This window comes from Notechis scutatus, chromosome 6 (genome assembly GCF_049901735.1).
Source record: "Notechis scutatus isolate UNSWTSFEM ecotype Mainland chromosome 6, rNotScu1.2, whole genome shotgun sequence".
NCBI classification, from domain to species: domain Eukaryota; kingdom Metazoa; phylum Chordata; class Lepidosauria; order Squamata; family Elapidae; genus Notechis; species Notechis scutatus.
In genome coordinates, this window is record NC_142014.1 from 32,642,343 (window position 1) to 32,661,361 (window position 19,019).

Sequence of the window (19,019 nt, forward strand, 5' to 3'; positions counted from 1 at the left end):
TATACGTATTTGAATAAACTAATCAAATACTAGATGGAAAACTTCAGGTATTTAATTTTCTTCTATTTATTCCCCCGTGAAGACTGATTCAACATTTATTTGGCTGAAATATTAACATGCTCAATATGGATTACAATATTTGGGAGTGTGACATGTTTTTCAGATATCTCTCTCTAGGACTCTGCTAACCCACTTTTGCTCTCTTCAGCTAATCAACCACATATATTTTTATTCTCAAATTCCATTAGCTATATTAATATTTATATGGGTATTATGTTAATGTTTATTCCAGGTAGAGTTTGACCTGAATCCTGACTCTCTGTACTTTAATGATGGCCAAAGGAAAATTGACTTTGTCTTAGTATATGAAGATGAAAGCACAAGGGAAAGTCAAAAAACTTTTCATAAAAAGCAAAAGGTATGAATTGCTTTCGATTTGATACTGCTATTGATAAAGCTTTAATATTTACAATACCTTCCCTTAATTCATTAATTTAGATAGATTCCTTTTAAGATTCTGATCATTTCTAAAAGGTTCCTCTTTGTCTGTCTCAATTCCACCAAGATGAGTAAGATTTAATAACTTATATAATTTCAGACAGGAGGAGGATTTGCTCTATCACAATTCAATGTTCCATAACTTTCTTGGAACTGAACCATGTCAGAATGCATATTTAAATGTCAATAATATTTAAAAAGGAGAACAAAATTGTTTTTTTACAAACAATATGTATGTATATTTAAAACAAGAATGGACAATAAGGAACAAAAATAATAACAAGTCAGTGAAGCAAAATGCACATACGTATTACAGTAATACATAAAGATTTCTCAAACAACAAGTTAAAGTTTGCCCTTAAAGAAACCACATTTCTCCCTTTCCATGCCCAGGAATTCTTTACATGAAAAGAACCATTCAACCGCATGTTTTTCCATTCAAATTCAGAATAATTAAAATTCTATATGATTCTATGCAAGTCAGTCATTATTAAAATAGGTAAATAAAAAGGCTCAAATATCACTGTCTTGTAAGAGTCAGCTGTATCAGCATGTATATTCTGATCAGCACCCTATTTTGCATTAGAATTGCAATAGCACTTATACTTATATACCGCTTCACAGTGCTTTACAGCCCTCTCTAGGCAGTTTACAGTCAGCATATTGCCCCCAATAATCTGGATCCTCATTTTACCGACCTTGGAAGAATGGAAGGCTGAGTCAATCTTGAGCTGTTCAGAATTGAACTCCTGGAGTGAGCAGCAAGTTAGTTTGCAGTACTGCATTCTAACCATTGTGCCACCACAGCACTTTTTCAAGAATCTTGAAGTCAAAATGGATTAATGATAAAAACTAACATTTGGTTTTTATTTAGGATTTATTATAGTAAGTTTCAGACCAGGTCTACTATGGGGGAAAAAATCCTAATCAATTTTTTCTGCCATTATGCCGTTAAAAGCACAAGGATAATTAGGAAAGGAGCTGATCTAGTAGTTTTATGGCATCTAAATATTGCATGTTTTATGTACCTTGGAATCTGATTAGACTTTAATCAATGGATTTTTTTTATGATTGGAAAGACAGTTATTCAATTTTTGGAAAGTTCCACTGTTTGATAACTATATGCAGCTATCATACTGTTCCTCAGTTTTTTTTAGTTGTTCAGAAATGGGAACAATGTAAATATTGCATTATCACATTGTGAAATTTAAGTAATTTTATACATGCAGCCTTTTCATTTTTATTAATTTGGCTTGTTTGTGGCTAAAATGTTATATTTGTAGGTATATTCATTGATTTATTGGCTTAATTCTATGATTAAAATGGTAGTTTACATTAGATCCAAAATTACCATAATCAAAATAATTATTTAAAAATTCTAATGATTAACAACACCTAAGGTATTAACAACTAAAATGTCCATAGTAAAGATAGCAGTAAAACATCCATGGTAAAGTTATAATGAACATTCATAGAAACAATAAACAATATAACATCCATGATACAATATTTCATGTTAATAGATCACTTCAATTACCTGAAATAGCAGTCTTACAATGATCATAAATAAGTGGCCATCATTCATCAAAGTATTTCTGAAATAGTAGTCTTATCAATGTTTTGAAAGGCCCACAAAAGATGAACCAATCTAGATTCTAGATAGACAATTTTTCTGTTTTAAATGGAATAGTATTAAGCCATATTAAAACATCTTAAGGTAAAAATGTTGCATCTGTTTTGTTTCTAATTTCATATTTTAAAATGAGCACAATCATATAGAAACATAGTCACTGTCATATGGTTGCAAGTATAAATAAGGATGAAGCAATCCTTCGAGTAAGGAAATTCACAGTGAATTAGGACACATATTACTGGACAAACAAAAAGCACAATGAAAATAAACATGGTAAAAAAATTTCACTATAATATTATTTTGCAGAATTACCATTAATTATTTTAGCATAGGAACTATCTACACAAACCTTGTCTCTTTATTAACCAGATTTTTGAAACAACAAATCAGTAATTTGGTTTCATACGTCTGTTCTGACCCAAGCCTCATTCAAATCAAATAAACACAAAGTATATATAAAAGCAAACCTTTTTAATGCATCTCTGTGAATTCTGTTCATTCACAGCAAAGAGTCATTAAAACTAATTGTCCCAGATAAGAGCAAGCCCTTTCAAGGTGGTGAAAGGCTGCCAAGAACACAAGATTAATTGCAGGGAAATATCCAAAACCAAAAGTCTCCAAAAACAAACCACAAGAACTTGGAATTGAAAGAACTTCTTTGTTTCCTGCAAAGAACCCAACCCCTGAAGGCTGGCTTTTATCTCTTATGGGAGGGGCCATCACCTTGCAGCCTTACTCCCAAGTCGCCTGTGCTGCTGCAGCTGCTCTTTCCTCCGAGCAGCCCTGCACACTGGGCACAGGCTCCTCGGGGCCTCTGCATCACTGCTGCCAGACTCCACAAGCTCTGAAGGCAGCACCCCACTCTCCGATAGTCCTGGCCCCATCCCTGCATCATACCCTCATACCCTCATCCGAGTCCTCGCTCTCAGAGACTTCAGCCATCTGCACCTGCTGCTGGCGAACTGTAACAACATCTTTAAAACAACACGTAATACATTTTTGTATCCAAATCAGGAAAATATAATTGCAGGAGGATGAAGACAACTGAGTACACGTATTTTCAGTGATAGGGCAAGAGGAACATTTGAAGGAAGTGAAACAACTAGCAAAGAATTAGCCTCAGTTTAATCCCACCACTAAATTCTACTATAGACTGACATTTGCACTTGTGATGGCTGTCCTATGCTTTAAATGTTGATGCAGGTTGAGGAGAATAGCTATGGCTGCCACACTGTGATATAGTATACTTGAGAAGAGATTGCTGCTTTTACCCAGTCTTTAATTCGATATGGAAAATGAAGAACAGAAAAGCTGTTAAGATGTTTAACTAAAGTAGATTCTGAAACTTACAGTTCTGCTTTTCATAACTTCTTCATAACTGCACCAAGCCATATAAAGATTAGACAGGCGCACAGCCAACATTTTAATGCAGCAGCAGCTGCTGGAGCTATCAGCTTCTCAAATCAGGTGGAACACCAGGAGAGGCACTTGAGTGTTTTGAGATGACTGTAAGTGGCATTGTTGTTCATTCCTATGTTAGCCCTTATTTGTCCTTTGACATTTTGTTCCTAAGCTATATGGAATACTGTTAATAGCATGGAAATAGGGATGGCTCTCCAAAACCTCTTTGCAAGGTGACTGTTAGATCCCTATCGTGATAGTGCCATTCATGTGGCCAGGGAACCCTGGATTCTTTTACTCATTTATTGCTCTAATCCTGTTTCCTTTGTATCCTGTAATTTCCCTAGTTTATAACTTTTACCCTGTCACCAATTCTGCCCTGTGCTTTGATTTACCTTGGGGAATGTACAAGGGGGGAGGGCCATCTGTTTTCTCTCAGTTTGGAAGCCTCACAGAAGAAGCACATGGGAATGACTCCTTATCTCTTTCTCAGGACAACCATTTCCACAACAGCTTCGTACCTGTGGATTGGCTCATTCAACATCAGACTGAGGGGAGGGGTTTCTAACCACTTTTTCCTAACAGAATTGCCTGGGGGAAACTCATACTTTGCTTTGCATTGTCCTGCATTATCTTCCTTTCAATAGAAGTTTCCTTTTGAAATACTAAAGTTTTGATAGTCCATGTTTTCTTGAATGGGAAGGAGAGGCAGGACCTTGCAGTATCTGAATTAAACACCTTTTCAAATGTTTTTATTCTGGGGTCAGAAACTGCAATTTAAATCCCTGAGCTATGCTTATTTTCAATATTAAATCCCATTTAAGATTATCAGAATCACCTCTAAGGTGTGACCAAATGAAATACCAATAGGAAAGTAAGAGTTACATTGATAGAGTTTTAAGATGTATTGTAATCCTCACAATCAGCTTGGGAAGAAAAAACAAAAAGTTGGCTTATATATAAGGCTTACTCATATAGTTCTTTTTCATTCCATTCTTCTCTCTTTATTTCCTCCCCCTCCTCCTCCTCCTTTTACTGCTGCTAGTCTTCTCGATTCTTCTTCTACTGTATTTTTGAAATGAGAAACATGGTTCATTCTGCAAGTTAAAATTTAAAGAAAGTTTATTAGAATTCTGGTTTGGAAGGTAATTAAAATAAATATTGTCTTTATCACAACTGCCAATGGTGGTTTGCTACAAACTCTATAACAGTTAATGAAAGAAAGTTGCAAGTAAAGAAAAAAAAAGTACTTTCATAGTGAAAATCATGATCATGATCAAATTCAAAACTGTGTTCAATAGCTATAGCAAAAATTCCAGTTTAAAAGAAAAATCTAATTTACAATTAAATCAATTTTTATTGACTAGTTTTACTAAATAAATTCATATTTTATTTAATTTCTTTGAAAACAGAAATTCTTGGTTGTGTACCTCTGCATTAATTACTGAAGGCTAAATTCAAAATTTTGTTTCATTGATAAATAAAATTAGTCGAAACAGTTTTTTTTTTTGTTAAAATGTTTTCATTTCTTTTGAAAGATACGAATCATAAAAAAGTTTCACAATTTTTAACCAATTTTAACAGAGGAAGAGACAAGTCTATGAGTCAAACTTGATAAGCCGTGGTTTGCAGCTTGAAGCCACAAAGTCGGTGAGTGCAGTCCATTGTACTTTTTATAAATATATCTATTGTCACATTAAAAAGAAATGAATTTATACAGAAGTATGATATATGCATTATATACATATAAATTATATAAATAAATATTTACATATTGTGTATTTTTATATACTTTGTACTTTCATGATTTATGAATTTATTTTTTAATAATTTGAGGAGATAAATGAATGTAATTAAATAAACAAATAAATAAGGGAAGAACAAATCTACTATCTTAAGATGTCTTTCTTCCTCAGTGTTTCATATATATATTTATATATAATTATTTATAAGTATTTATATATAAATACCCACGGAAACTTAAGAAAACACACACACATATATACATATACATATACATATACATATACATATACATATACATATACATATACATATACATATACATATATATATATATATATATATATATATATATATATATATATATATATATATATATACATACACACACACACACACACAATACACAAGCCTGATGATGGCAGATGAGACTCTGCTGAAACATCGCTACAACTTTAAAAGCACAACTATAATGATGTGGGAAAATACCCAAACAATATTAGATGAGAAGGGAAACTTAAAAACAAGACAGGAGCTGAAATATTTGGGATTTGAGATAGATGGTGGGCCTACTTACAATTACAATCAAGGTATCATAAAAATATGAAAGAATGGAGTATTAGTAAACGGAAAACAGAATTAGATAAAATATTATTAGGAGTGGATGAGAAATTGATTAAAAAAACTTATAAAGTACTATTGGAATGTAAATTGGAAGAAGAAAAGGTGAAAGAAACGATGCTGGCCTGGATGAAAGATTTTGGATACAGATTCTGGAAGATTGGCAAATTTTATGAGACAAGAATAGGAAAATTACCCTGGCGGCATCATATAAAGAAAATTTACTAAAAATGTTTTATCGATCGCACATCCTGCCATCAAAACTAGCAAAAAGGTATCCCAACTTATCTCCTAAATGCTGGAAATGCAATAAAGAAATTGGAATGTATTACCATGTATGGTGGAAATGTGAAAAAGCCCAAATATATTGGCTGAAAATCAGAAACTGGTTAGAAGAGATGTGTAAAATTAAAATAGAGTTCAGACCTGAAATTTTGTTATTGGGAATCAATGAGGGGAAATATAATAAAGAGATAATATATTTAATAATCTATGTCACCACTGCCGCGAGACTAGCTCTTTCCCAGAGATGGAAAGGAAATGATATGCCAGAAGAGATGGAAATAATTAGAAAAATTTGGTTGTGCGTTGAAATGGATAGATTAACTCAAGAATTAAAAGATAAGACTGAATCTGATTATTACAGAATTTGGGAGAAGTTTTATCACTGGTTTAAAAAAGAAAGGAGTAACTCTAGCAAAGATGATTAATATTTATGTACATATGTAAATTTGTATGTTTTGTTATGTATGCACCACATTCATTGTTTTTAATGTTTTTTCTATTTGTTGTTCATTAATAAAATTATTTTAAAAAGGAAGTCACAGTGGGGAGGAAAAAAGGAAAGAGAAATTAGGGGGGCGGGGGAAGGAAAAATGGACTTCCAACTCCCTTTTTGCAATAAAATAAAGCATTAACATCAAACCACAACTTTTTACTTTTCCAGAATAATATAAACTAGCCATTTCTATAAAAACAAATCAATCTAATCAATTAAAGCCCAAAATCAAAGTTTCATTTCTTTCTACCTCAAGCACAAAGTTCAGAAGTGGTCTCCATGTGGCAACAAAAGTACTTTTTTTTTCCTTTATCAAAGCAGTCGATTTAGCACTCTCTGCTAACTCCATCAATTTTGCAACCATTTGTCTATGGTGGGAATTGAAATGTCCTTCCATTTTTGTGCATACAGTAGTCTTGCTGCTGTCAATATGTATAAGAATCTATCTATAAGATAGATTCCAATTCTTTTCTCCAAGTCTTTTTCCATTAGACCCAAAAGAAAAGTTTCTGGTTTCATCTTTATCTTCATTTTAAGAATTTTCTATATTAAAATATAAATCTTACTCCAAAATATATGTGCTTTATCATCAAAATTAAAATATAGTTTTGATCACCATACCTGATAAAGGAAATTGTATGCTTGAAAAGGGGTAACCAATTAAAATGAGTCTGTCTGGAAAGCTTATAAAAATATGTTCTTTTAATAGGAAAAAAAGACTGCATGTAGGAAAGACTGAAAGCTTCTCACTATCACTTATTAGGAAGCCTGATTAAGAGGCCTGATTGAAAAATTATTATTGAACTCATGTTATGTTTAAGGACTTCTTACAGACATCTGATTAGCTATTATACGAATGAGATGTTGAATCAGAAAGCTCTTATGATTTTAAACTGAATTTCCACAACTTGACTTTCATATCAATCACTAAGAAGTAGAATCATCCATCACTAAATTTTAGAAATTTGAATTTTTTATAGGATCTGCATGTCTTTTCTCAGCATATTTGGGTTTTCTCCCGCGTAAGATACTTCCAATCTTACGCGGGAGAAACCCAATAACAAAGATCCATATATATATATATATATATATATATATATATATATATATATATATATATATATATATATATATATATATATATATATATATATATATATATATATCTGTTTGATCCCCCTGATACCTCCAGCTCAAACACACCCCAACCAGGCACCCAGATGAAACCCAGCTTCCTAACTAATGATAGCGTCCATTTACCCGGCCAAGCTACTAAAGGCCTCCATTAAAGTAACACAATGCCAGCCAATCAAGATACAAAAGAGCCAAAAACAGACAGAAGATATCAGAGACACCCATCAAGCAGAACACAGCAAACTCCGAGACCAATAAACACAGACCAAGACTCCCAACCAATCAGGATGAAGAAAAAACCATTCTGGCACAGCAATAGGCTGCCCCAAATTTAAATCTGAAACCACTGTAAAGTCTGACCCACAGACGGACACAATACAGAAGCCTGATGATGGCAGATGAGATTCTGCTGAAACGTTGCTACAACTTTAAAAGAACTACAATGCGTGGGAAAATACCGAACCAAGCCGAACACCATACATGTGAGTACCGAAAACTTAAGAAAACATATATACATATATATATATATATATATATATTATATATATATATATATATATATATTCATCCATTTCACCAGAACTCACTCCTCAATTCCTATTAGTGTAGCTTATGAAATGGCAGTTAAGTATTTTATGTGTCATAAGATCAGCTCTTTCAGTGGTTCCCAAGAAATGTTAAAATTATTCTTGAGATGTGATATTTTTAAAATATCCATATATTATAATCAATATCCTTTTACTGCAGGTCATGGATGAAAAGCTGACCTTTGTAAAGGTGCATGCTCCTTGGGAAGTGCTGTGTAGTTATGCTGAAATTATGCACATCAAATTGCCTTTGCAACCCGATGATACGAAAAGCCATGACTCAGCACTTACATCGATTAGCAGATTCTTTAATGTGGATGAAAATATAATCAAACCTAAAGAGGAGTTTTTTACTGCTGCATTTGAAAATGAGCGTATTTCAGACTTTTATATTCAGGACAAGGACTTGTTCTTCAATTCAGCAACTAGGAGCCGAATAGTAAGTTGTAGAATTTAGTATTAAAGGATGTATTTTTTAAGTGCAATATTAGACTAATGTTTATTTTGTTCTTCTGAATATCAAAGCAATATGTAAAAAATGCATTGCAGCATATAATCAAATGTTGGAAAATTAAGTGGCAGAAAATTAAGTGGCAGACTAGTTAGACAACTAACTAGTAGAAAGAATAATTTGAATCAAATTGGTTCCCATTTCAGTCCAAAACATCTCCAGATGGAGCTGAGCAAGACTCTTCTTTGAAACTGGTGAACAAATTGATATCAGCAAATATAGATAATATTGAAATATATGTACCAAGAGCATTTGCATAAGGCTGGTTTCTATATGATGTTGTCAGTACTACCAATTTTTATTACCATAATTTGTTTTGCCAAATTATTTATTTATTTATTTGATTTGCCAATTGTTTACAAGATAATAAGTATAAGTGTATACATAGTTGTGAATACATGAAATGGGTACATATAAGAAAAATAAAAGAATAAGAGAAACAATAGGACAGGGACGGTAGGCACGTTGGTGCGCTTATGCACGCCCCCTACAGACCTCTTAGGAAAGGGGTGAGGTCAATAGTAGACAGTCTAAGGTTAAAGTTTTTGGGGTTTGGGGAAGAGACTACAGAGTCGGGTAGAGTATTCCAGACATTGACCACTCTATTGCTGAAGTCGTATTTCCTGCAATCAAGTTTGGTGCGGTTTACTTTGAGTTTGTATCTATTGTGTGCTCTTGTGTTGTTATGGTTGAAGCTGAAGTATTCATTGACAGGTAGGACATTGCAATGTATGATTTTATATATCATGCTTAAGTCAGACCGAAGACGGCGTAATTCAAGGTTTTCTAGTTCTAGAATTTCAAGTCTGGTGGCATAAGGTATTCTACAACGAGTAGAAGAGTGGAGAACTCTTCTTGTGAAATATTTCTGGACTTTCTCAATTGTGTTAATATCAGATACGTAATGAGGGTTCCAGACTGATGAACTGTATTCGAGTATTGGTCTAGCAAATGTTTTGTATGCTCTGGTTAGTAGTGTGATATTACCAGAGAAAAAGCTACGTAGGATTAGGTTAACAACTCTTAATGACTTTTTGGCTATGTAGTTGCAGTGGGCTCTAGCACTTAGATCATTAGAGGTGAGTATTCCAAGGTCCTTTACAGAGCTTGGGTCATCAACAAGATCTTGGCTATTCAGCTTGTATTTTATTTTCTGATTTTTTTTGCCAATATGTAGGACAGAGCATTTATTTGTTGAGATTTGAAGTTGCCATTAGTTTGACCATTCAGATACATAGTCAAGATCTTTTTGTAGGGTAGCAGTATTGTCTGTGGTATTAAACAGCTTTACATCATCAGCGAAGAGAACGCAATTGCTCTTAATATGATCACAGAGGTCGTTTATGTAGAGTATGAAGAGAGTTGGTCCTAGAACACTGCCCTGGGGGACACCACTATTGACAGGTACTGGATTTGATAGGACGCTCCCGATTTTGACCATTTGTTGTCTGTTTGACAGGAATGCTTCTATCCAGTTATTCAGTTGTCCAGAGATACCATAGGATTTTATTTTTAGGAGTAGTTTGTCGTGTACCACTGAATCAAAGGCTTTACAGAAGTCTATGTAGATTGCGTCTATTGCTTTGCCTTGGTCGAGTTGTGTCGTCCATATGTTTTTGCAGTGTAAGAGTTGCAGATTACAGGATAGTTTTTTTCTGAAACCAAATTGTTTATTGGAGAGTAGGTTGTTTGTCTCTAAGTGGAGGATGATGGATTGGTTAATAATTGATTCCATGACTTTACAGGTGACGCAGCATAAGGAGATTGGCCTGTAATTTTCAACTAGGCTTGGGTCTCCCTTTTTGAAGATGGGGATGACTGTGGCTTGTGACCATAGGTTAGGCAAGGAGCTGGTCCTGAAAGATTTTTCAAAGATTATGCTTAGAGGTTTGGCTATGGCAGTGGATAGCTTTCTTAAGTTAAACATATGAACATCGGCAAATGGTTTTTTTGTTTTTGGTATGGTCATGGTTTTTCAACAGATTTTATTATGCAAAAGTTCATTTTCAAAGCTGTTTGTGTTAAAAAACAGAAAATCATACATTCACAAACTCTTTTGGTCTGCAAGACATGCCATAAGAGTTATAGATGTTGCAGCCCATATGAAACTAGGACCATATACTTTAAAAACTATTTTTGAAAAGTCAAGCATTTGTTCACATGGGCTGTGGAAGGATTCAAGGTACAAAAAACATGTGTTCAGCTACTAACCCCTGACTAAGACCTTTCCTTACTGCTGAGCTCTATGATTTACCATAATAGAGATTAAAGAAAAGCGAATGCTGTTTGCCACTGTTACATACCACTTCTATCACCTGATTTTCACCCATGAAAATCTAATAGTTTTTGCACTGCTTGAGGCCATCTTTGAACAGTGTCATAATACATGGGAAAATACTATTTTAACAACTGATGACTTATGCCTATTTCATTCATAGGCTGAAGAGAAGATGAAGGCAACATTATGAAGACATAGCAAACAAAAGTTGTTGCCAGGGTTTGTTTATGCCATAATTAATTGCAACTGGGGAAAAGTATTTAAAAAGAACACTGGTAAATTCCAAGAGAAAATTACAGCAGGAAGACGTTTTGCCTAGTAACTACATGTACTCATAAGTATTGTCTCATAAATATTTGCCACGTTTTGAATTCATTCCCTGCTAATGAAAAAATTGGGGGGCGGGGATTTCAGGTTCACTTTATTCTTTGTCGAGGAGAGTATGCTATGAGAAATAATGTGAAAATGTTTGGTATCAATAAACTTCTGGACTCTGGAATCTACAAGGCTGCTTTTCCACTCCATGATGTGAGTCTAATTGATAAAGAATTACCTTTTTCTTATATTCATGTAAAATGTTAACCTTGTGATCTTTTTTTAAGATATACCAAATTCACTCTGTTATACAAGCTCAACTAAAAACCTTCACAATGGACAACAACAAAGGAATGTATAAATTTTAGACACTAAATTGTATTGAAATGATTATGTAGCTTCTCTCTGTCATGCAGAGTAGCTTTTAGCTTTTGAAAACACGCGTGCCAGAAGTAGCATGCAGAGCCATCTCTCCGGGCATGCCACCCATCGCCTGTTGCTCTTCTGGGTTCTGGTGATGCATATGCATGCCAGCCAGCTGGTCTTAGACAGTGGAGCACTGGAAACCAGAAGGGCAGCTCCTGGCTTACATCCGCGCACTGGGAAGCATGCGCTGGCCAGCACATACCAGAATCGGAAGGACCTAGTCTTCCGGTTTCTTCTGTGTGTTGAAACCAGCTGGCTGCATGCATGTGCGTGCTGGAAAACGGAAGCTCAGCTTCCCAGTGCGCACATGTACTTCCTGTTTCCACGTGCGCTGGGAGCTGCTCTTCCGGTTTTCGGTGCTCCCCTGTGCACATGCTCCCCTTTTGGGCACTTGGTGCCCAAAGGTTCTGCCAACACTGTTTTTAAAAGCTATGTTTAATTAAGGTTTCATAATATGGGAAGTTTTAACTAGTGTAGTCTATAATCCAAATAGTTTTAAATTTTAAAACAGGACTTGATTGAGAAATTCTGAAATTCAGGATAATGTTAAATAATAGTGTGATCTCTCCCCCACCCCCCACCCCACCCCCATTACAGTGTCTTAAAGGGATTGGGATAAGAAGTCTGGGAAGGATGGTCTTCAGCACACACATGCACCAGAAACCGGAAGGACAGCTAGTCTTCCGGTTTCTGGTGGCATGTGTGTGAAGACCAGCTGGCTGCATGCATGTGCGTGCTGGAAAACGGAAGCTCAGCTTCCCAGTGCGCACATGTACTTCCTGTTTCCAGTGGTCCCACGTGCGCTGGGAGCTGCTCTTCCGGTTTTCGGTGCTCCCTGTGCACATGCTCCCTTTTGGGCACTTGGTGCCCAAAAGGTTTGCCAACACTGTTTTAAAAGCTATGTTTAATTAAGGTTTCATAATATGGGAAGTTTTAACTAGTGTAGTCTATAATCCAAATAGTTTTAAATTTTAAAACAGGACTTGATTGAGAAATTCTGAAATTCAGGATAATGTTAAATAATAGTGTGATCTCTCCCCCCACCCCCCACCCCACCCCCATTACAGTGTGTCTTAAAGGGATTGGGATAAGAAGTCTGGGAAGGATGTTTGTCTGCAGAATCCCACATCCCTTTTGTGAATTGCTGTATCCTACAGAGGCATAAATCAATAATGTGGAAGCATGTATAGAAGAGAAAAGTGATTGCATCAATTGAAAATTAATCAGGAAACTTCTGAATATACTTCAGAAAAAAACAATACTTTTCATCTTCCAAAATAATATATTAATACAACTAGTTTCAAACAAAGGCATTTAGACTATTTTCTACATTTTATAAAATTTATGTGGTTTGGAAATTGAACTCTTGAACTATATTTTAATCTATTTTTCAGTTTTATGCATTGATCATTTAATTCTGGAATCTGTCCCAATAAAGAAGAACATTTATAGCTCAGGATTGAAATGAGGGTCCTTGGTGCTCTCTGAGCTTGGTTGTTTCATTGCAGATATTTCATTCCTCAAACTAGGCAACTTCATTAGTGCTAGTCTTGTAGAGCTGTATTTTGTCCTTTCATGTGGCAAATAACAATTGCCTATAGATTCGCAGAAGCATGTCTTCAGTGGTATAATTGTTGGCGATCCTGATAGTTTTTAAAACTATAATAAAACACAACAGGCAAATAAAATTTGGTCCTTATTAACACTGGACAAAATAGAATGTACCAAAATTTGTTCCCAGGAGAAAATACATGAAAAAGAAATTACAATGAGATGAATAATGACTGAGTTAATCAAAAAAAATACTCCAGAGTTGTTCAGGACATAAATGATTCGTTGGGGACTGGATTTTGACAACAATTTTACATAACTAGTTTAACTGCCTTTCCAATAGGTGACTCTAAGACTTGTTCACTTGTGTGAACAAGTCTTAGCTCAATCTGCTACTGAAACAAAATAAAGCAATTACGACCACCATTGCCCCTTGAGCAGCATTTTAAAAATAATAAAGGAGATTCTAGTTTCCTTCATAATAATGATAAAATATATATTGATGTGGCATATAGGTGGTAGCAATTTCAGACTTTCAGAATAATAATTCATGCTTGAATGTAGGACTAAATGTGAGCTGATTAAAATAAACACAAATTTGTGGCCTTGGATCATCAATTAATGAGAAAATATTTTGTTTATAGTCAAGATTCAATTACCAATCACAGGATCCTAATTGTCCAAATGAACGACAATTGCTATACAGAGAATGGGCCTATCCTCGAAATATTTTCAAACTGCAACCCTTAGACCTTGTCAGGTAAGTATTAAGGAATGTTATACCATTTCTTATGAGTATTTTATTTTTCTATGAATAATAATCATTTAACAGAAAATAAGCATTTATAATATTGCATTAGGCAAATGTGAGAAAAAGCAAAGATGTGTTTCTTTACATAGTTTATTCAGTATGTAGGCCATTGAACTGCCAATGAGTCTGGCCAACTTGCAATTAAAACATAAATCAAAAACTCAGCTCAAACTCTACTTAGTTCCAAAGCCTGGGACAACTATCAGCTTTTTAATTGTTTCCTGAATGTCATCAGAGCATGAACCATTCAGGCCTCTAGTGTCTAAGTATATTTTGCATTACTTTATATTTGTATTATTACTTTTAAAAATACACTATTCTTAAAATAATATTTTTAAAAGTTCAGTGATGATAATCCATATATAAGTAGTCCTTGCTTAATGACTACAAGAGGCCCAGCAACCCCATTGCTAAGAGATGATTGTTAAGTAAGATAGCACATCTGTGAAGGACTTATGACCTCACTTCTCCTGAGGTTCTTTCTTTATTATTATTATTTTATTTATTTTCAAAGTGCATATCTATTTACATTTTAATAGTACTGTGTCAAGCATTTACATATATTTACAATTTTTTTCCATATTAAACCTTATTTCTCTTCTATAACCATAAATACAACATTTCCCATACCTCATAAAACTCCGACTCCTCTTTACCTTTCAATTTCCCCGTAAGCCTATCCATTTCGGCACAATCAAGTATTTTATTTATTACCATATTCTCAGAAGGTACATCTTCTGCTTTCCAGCTCTGGGCATAAACAATCCTTGCTGCTGTTATTATGTGCTGTACGATGTATTGGATATGTTTCTTTAAATTTCCTTCAATCATCCCCAATAAAAATGTTTCTGGTTTAAATTCAGTGCCATATCCTGTAATTTCTTGTATCCATTTCCTCAATTTTTCCCAGTATTTTTTAGCTTTGGGGCATTGCCAACACATGTGATGTTATACATGTTCCGTCTGTACGCTTACATTTCCAACATTCTGGTTTCATGTTCGGATATACTGTATTTTTGGCCAATCTTGCCAGTGTCAAATGCCATCTATAAAACATCTTAAGTAGGTTTTCTTTGTACACCGTTGACAATGTTAATTTGGAGTTCCTGATCCAAATTCTTTCCCAATCTTCTAACTGTATACTATGTCCTATATTTTGTGCCCATGCAATCATTGGGCCCTTAACTACTACTTCTTCCATTTCTACTTTGAGCAAATAGTTCAAGAAGAATTTTTCTTCTTTACCAGTCAAAATTTGATGTAGTTGTTGGGATTCCCTTTCTATTCCAAATTTCTCTATATCTTTTTTATGCCTCATTCTTATCTGCAAATACGGCCACCAGTCTACAATTATACCCTGTTCTTTTAGTTCTTCATTTGTTTTTAAATTTCCCTGATTATCTAATAATTCCTTATATCTAATCCTCTTTTTCTTCTCCATTGTATTTGGGTAAATCACTGCTTCCATCGGTGACACCCAGTCCAGTAGTTTCATGTAGTATTTCCTCCTTAACTTTTTCCATGTTGTTATTAATGAGTCCCTAACTTGATGGTGATAAAAATATGAATGTATCCTTACTCGTTTACCCCACAAGAAGGTGTGTGAAGAAGGTGTGCCATCCTGTGTGAAGGTCATGCCCTTCAACTGTTAATACTGTCATATTATCTAAGTTTATCCATTCTTTGATCCAGAGTAAGACTACCACCTGGTAATATAGCTCCCATTTTGGAAGTCCTAGGCCACCTCTGCTTCTACTATTTTGTAATATTTTTGCATTGATTCATGCTTTCTTTCCCATCCATATGAATTTGAGCACCATTCTATTCAATTCTTCGAAAAATTTTCAATCTAATTTTATGGGGATTGTCTGAAATAAATATAACAATTTTAGTAGTATATTCATTTTTATTGTGGCAATTCTGCCCATCAACGATAGTTGCAACTTTTTCCAACTCTCTAAATCTTATTTGATTTGTAACATCAATTTCTTATAATTATCTTCCTTTATGGTCGAACATCATCCTGTAAGCCAAGTCCCCAAACATCTAATCTTTTTTTCCACTTCTAATCCCAGTTCTCTTTCTAATCCCTTCTTTAGTTTTTCTGTTAAATCCTTTACTAACATTTTTGTTTTTTCTTTATTAATTTTTAGTCCTGCCACTAGTCCATATCTTTTTATTTCTCTTATCAAATTTATCCCTGTCCCCATAGGTTCCTCAATGAAGAATACTAAATCGTCCACAAATGCTTGCATTTTGTATTCCTGATTTTTAATGTTTAGTCCTTTTATTTCCTCATTTTGCCTTATTTGAGTTAGAAGCACTTCTATCGTTAATATAAAAAGTAGAAGTGATGTAGGACAACCTTGTCATACTCCTTTTTTAATTCCAAATATTTCAGTGCAGTCTCCATTTACTATCACTCTAGCTTTTTGCATAGCATATATTATACTAATCATGTTTTCAAATTTTATTCCAAATCTCATACTTTTAGTTTGTTGAATCAAGAACTGCCAATTAAGGTTGTCAAATGCCTTCTGGACATCCAGGAAGATTAGTGCCACCTGTTTCCCAGGATGTGCCTCATAATATTCTAAAATGTCTAAGACCATTCTTGTATTGTATTGTTGTATTGTAATTTGCCTCACTGGCAAAAAAAACATTCTGGTCTGGATGTATTATTTCATTTAGCACTATCTTCAATCTTTCTGCCATTATTGTGGTAAAGATTTTATAGTCAGTCATTATATATTCAGCAGCGAGATCAGTCTATAATTTTTTATATATTTGGAATGAGGGAAATATCATTTTCACTCTTTCATTTTGAGGTTCTCTTTGTAACTTATATTCTAATTCTCTAATCTCTGTCATTAATTTTTCCAGCTGTTGCCTCCTTTCCCTGTTTCTTTTTGCTGTATACCCCTGAAATATGCTTTTGCTATGTCCCATACTATCTGAAGTGAGGTTTGTTGATTTTGATTTTCCTTAAATAACATTTCCATTTCCTTTTTTATCCTTAAAGTATATTCTTTTTTTTTAGAATTTGGGGATTTAATGTCCATCGTCTCATTTTTTTTAATATCCTTTCCAAATTATTGTTAATGGATTGTGATCGGCCCATGGGTTCATCATAATTTCTATCTTGTCCACCTCATTTCCTAATTCTCCATTCATCCAGACCATATCCTTGCAGGACCATGATTTATGTGGGTTTGAATAAAAAGTATATTTCCGTCCTTTAGGATTTATCCTCCTCCATTGATCAACCAAATTCAATTCTTGTGTTATTTCAAAAAATGTGGCTGGTAATATTTTCCTTTTCTTTTTTGACAAATTGCCTACATAGTCTTTCTTTGGATCTACCACTGCGTTATAATCACCTACAACACATATATTTTCATATTCTAATTCTACATTTTTTTCATGAAGTGTTTTATACAATTCTTTTTGGTTCTCATTTGGGGCGTAGATTATTACCAATATCATTAATTTTTGTCTGTAGTTCAATTAACAGGATCCTTCCATTTTCATCTGCATATTTTAGCTTCACTTCTAATCTTGCATTTATATAAACTGCTAGCCTTCTTTGTTTATGTTTTGCTAGAGTAGTATATAGCTTCCCTAATCTGGAGTATTCTAAACAATCCCTATGCTGGTCTTTTATGTGCGCCTCCTGTAAGCAGATAATGTCTGTTTTTTCTTTAACCAATCTTTTAAGTGTTTGTTTCCTTTTAGCTGGAGAGTTTAGCCCATTAATATTTATTAATATTAGCCGAATTTCTTTATCCATTGACTTAGTAGTTTGGCTTCTGTCTTCTATTTATTCTAGTATTCCCTTGTGGTTGTGTCCTTCATTCTCTTCCCTCTGCTCCTTTTTGTTCCTGTCCTTTCTTACTTTCTCCTTCTTTCTCTATCTCTCTTATCTCTTGTGGCTGATCTTCCTGGCTCCTGAATTCCAGTTCTTCCTTGCTGCTGTTCTCTTCTTCCTCCCCTACTATTTGATCACAAAATTCCCTTGCTTAAGTGACCTGTGATTAAGAGAGACATCATTTGATCACAATATGTGATTGTATGCCAAATTCTCCATTTACTCTGTTTGTGAAACATGCAAATAGCATGACTATAGGATGCTGTATAAGTTCTAAATAGAAGAAGCAGTCCTAAAGTTATATTTTTAGCATTTATAACATCAAATGGTCACTAACCAGGATAGTTGTTAAGCAAGGACTGCCTATGACTATAGAACATAAGTTACAGGAAAAAAAATCATATGAATCATATTATATCTTCATAAATAAAGAATGTTGGGTTCTTGAAGAGTTCTTGGAAAAATAAAGTTCATGGTGGTGGATACAGTACCTGATTATTCACAATTGGAACTGCAATTATGAGAGTCTTACAGCACTTCCAGACTGAAATTCACAATGTGTGATGTGAAAAGATTATCCCAGTGATAAAATAAATGTGAGAGTTATTATTTCAAGTAATTCCCGTATATCACAGTTTATTAAATAGAGAATTGCTTTTCCAAGGGACTGAATGGAAAGAAATGAAAACCACACACACTTATATATTTAAGTATATATTTTCATGTGACAACACTGAAGAAATGACACTTGGCTACAATGTAGTGAGTATACAGCTTGTATAACAGTATAAATGTGCTATCCCTTCAAAATAACGCAACATACAACCATTAATGTCTAAACCACTGACAACAAAAGTGAGTACA

The 19,019-nt window shown here is 34.2% G+C and overlaps 1 protein-coding gene across 2 annotated transcripts in view; it reads left to right on the forward strand.

Moving 5' to 3' along the window:
- The window catches only part of ANO6 (anoctamin 6), an 82,179-nt gene that overhangs the window by 23,289 nt on the left and 39,871 nt on the right, over positions 1-19,019 (forward strand). For both annotated transcript variants that reach the window (XR_015750044.1, XM_087967922.1), the window contains exons 3-7: positions 293-418; positions 5,117-5,182; positions 8,556-8,834; positions 11,599-11,712; positions 14,121-14,236. Coding sequence is in view for 1 of the 2 variants with exons in the window: in XM_087967922.1 (XP_087824048.1) it covers positions 293-418; positions 5,117-5,182; positions 8,556-8,834; positions 11,599-11,712; positions 14,121-14,236 (701 nt within the window). In the remaining variant the exon portion in view is untranslated. The remainder of the gene's footprint in view (positions 1-292; positions 419-5,116; positions 5,183-8,555; positions 8,835-11,598; positions 11,713-14,120; positions 14,237-19,019) is intronic.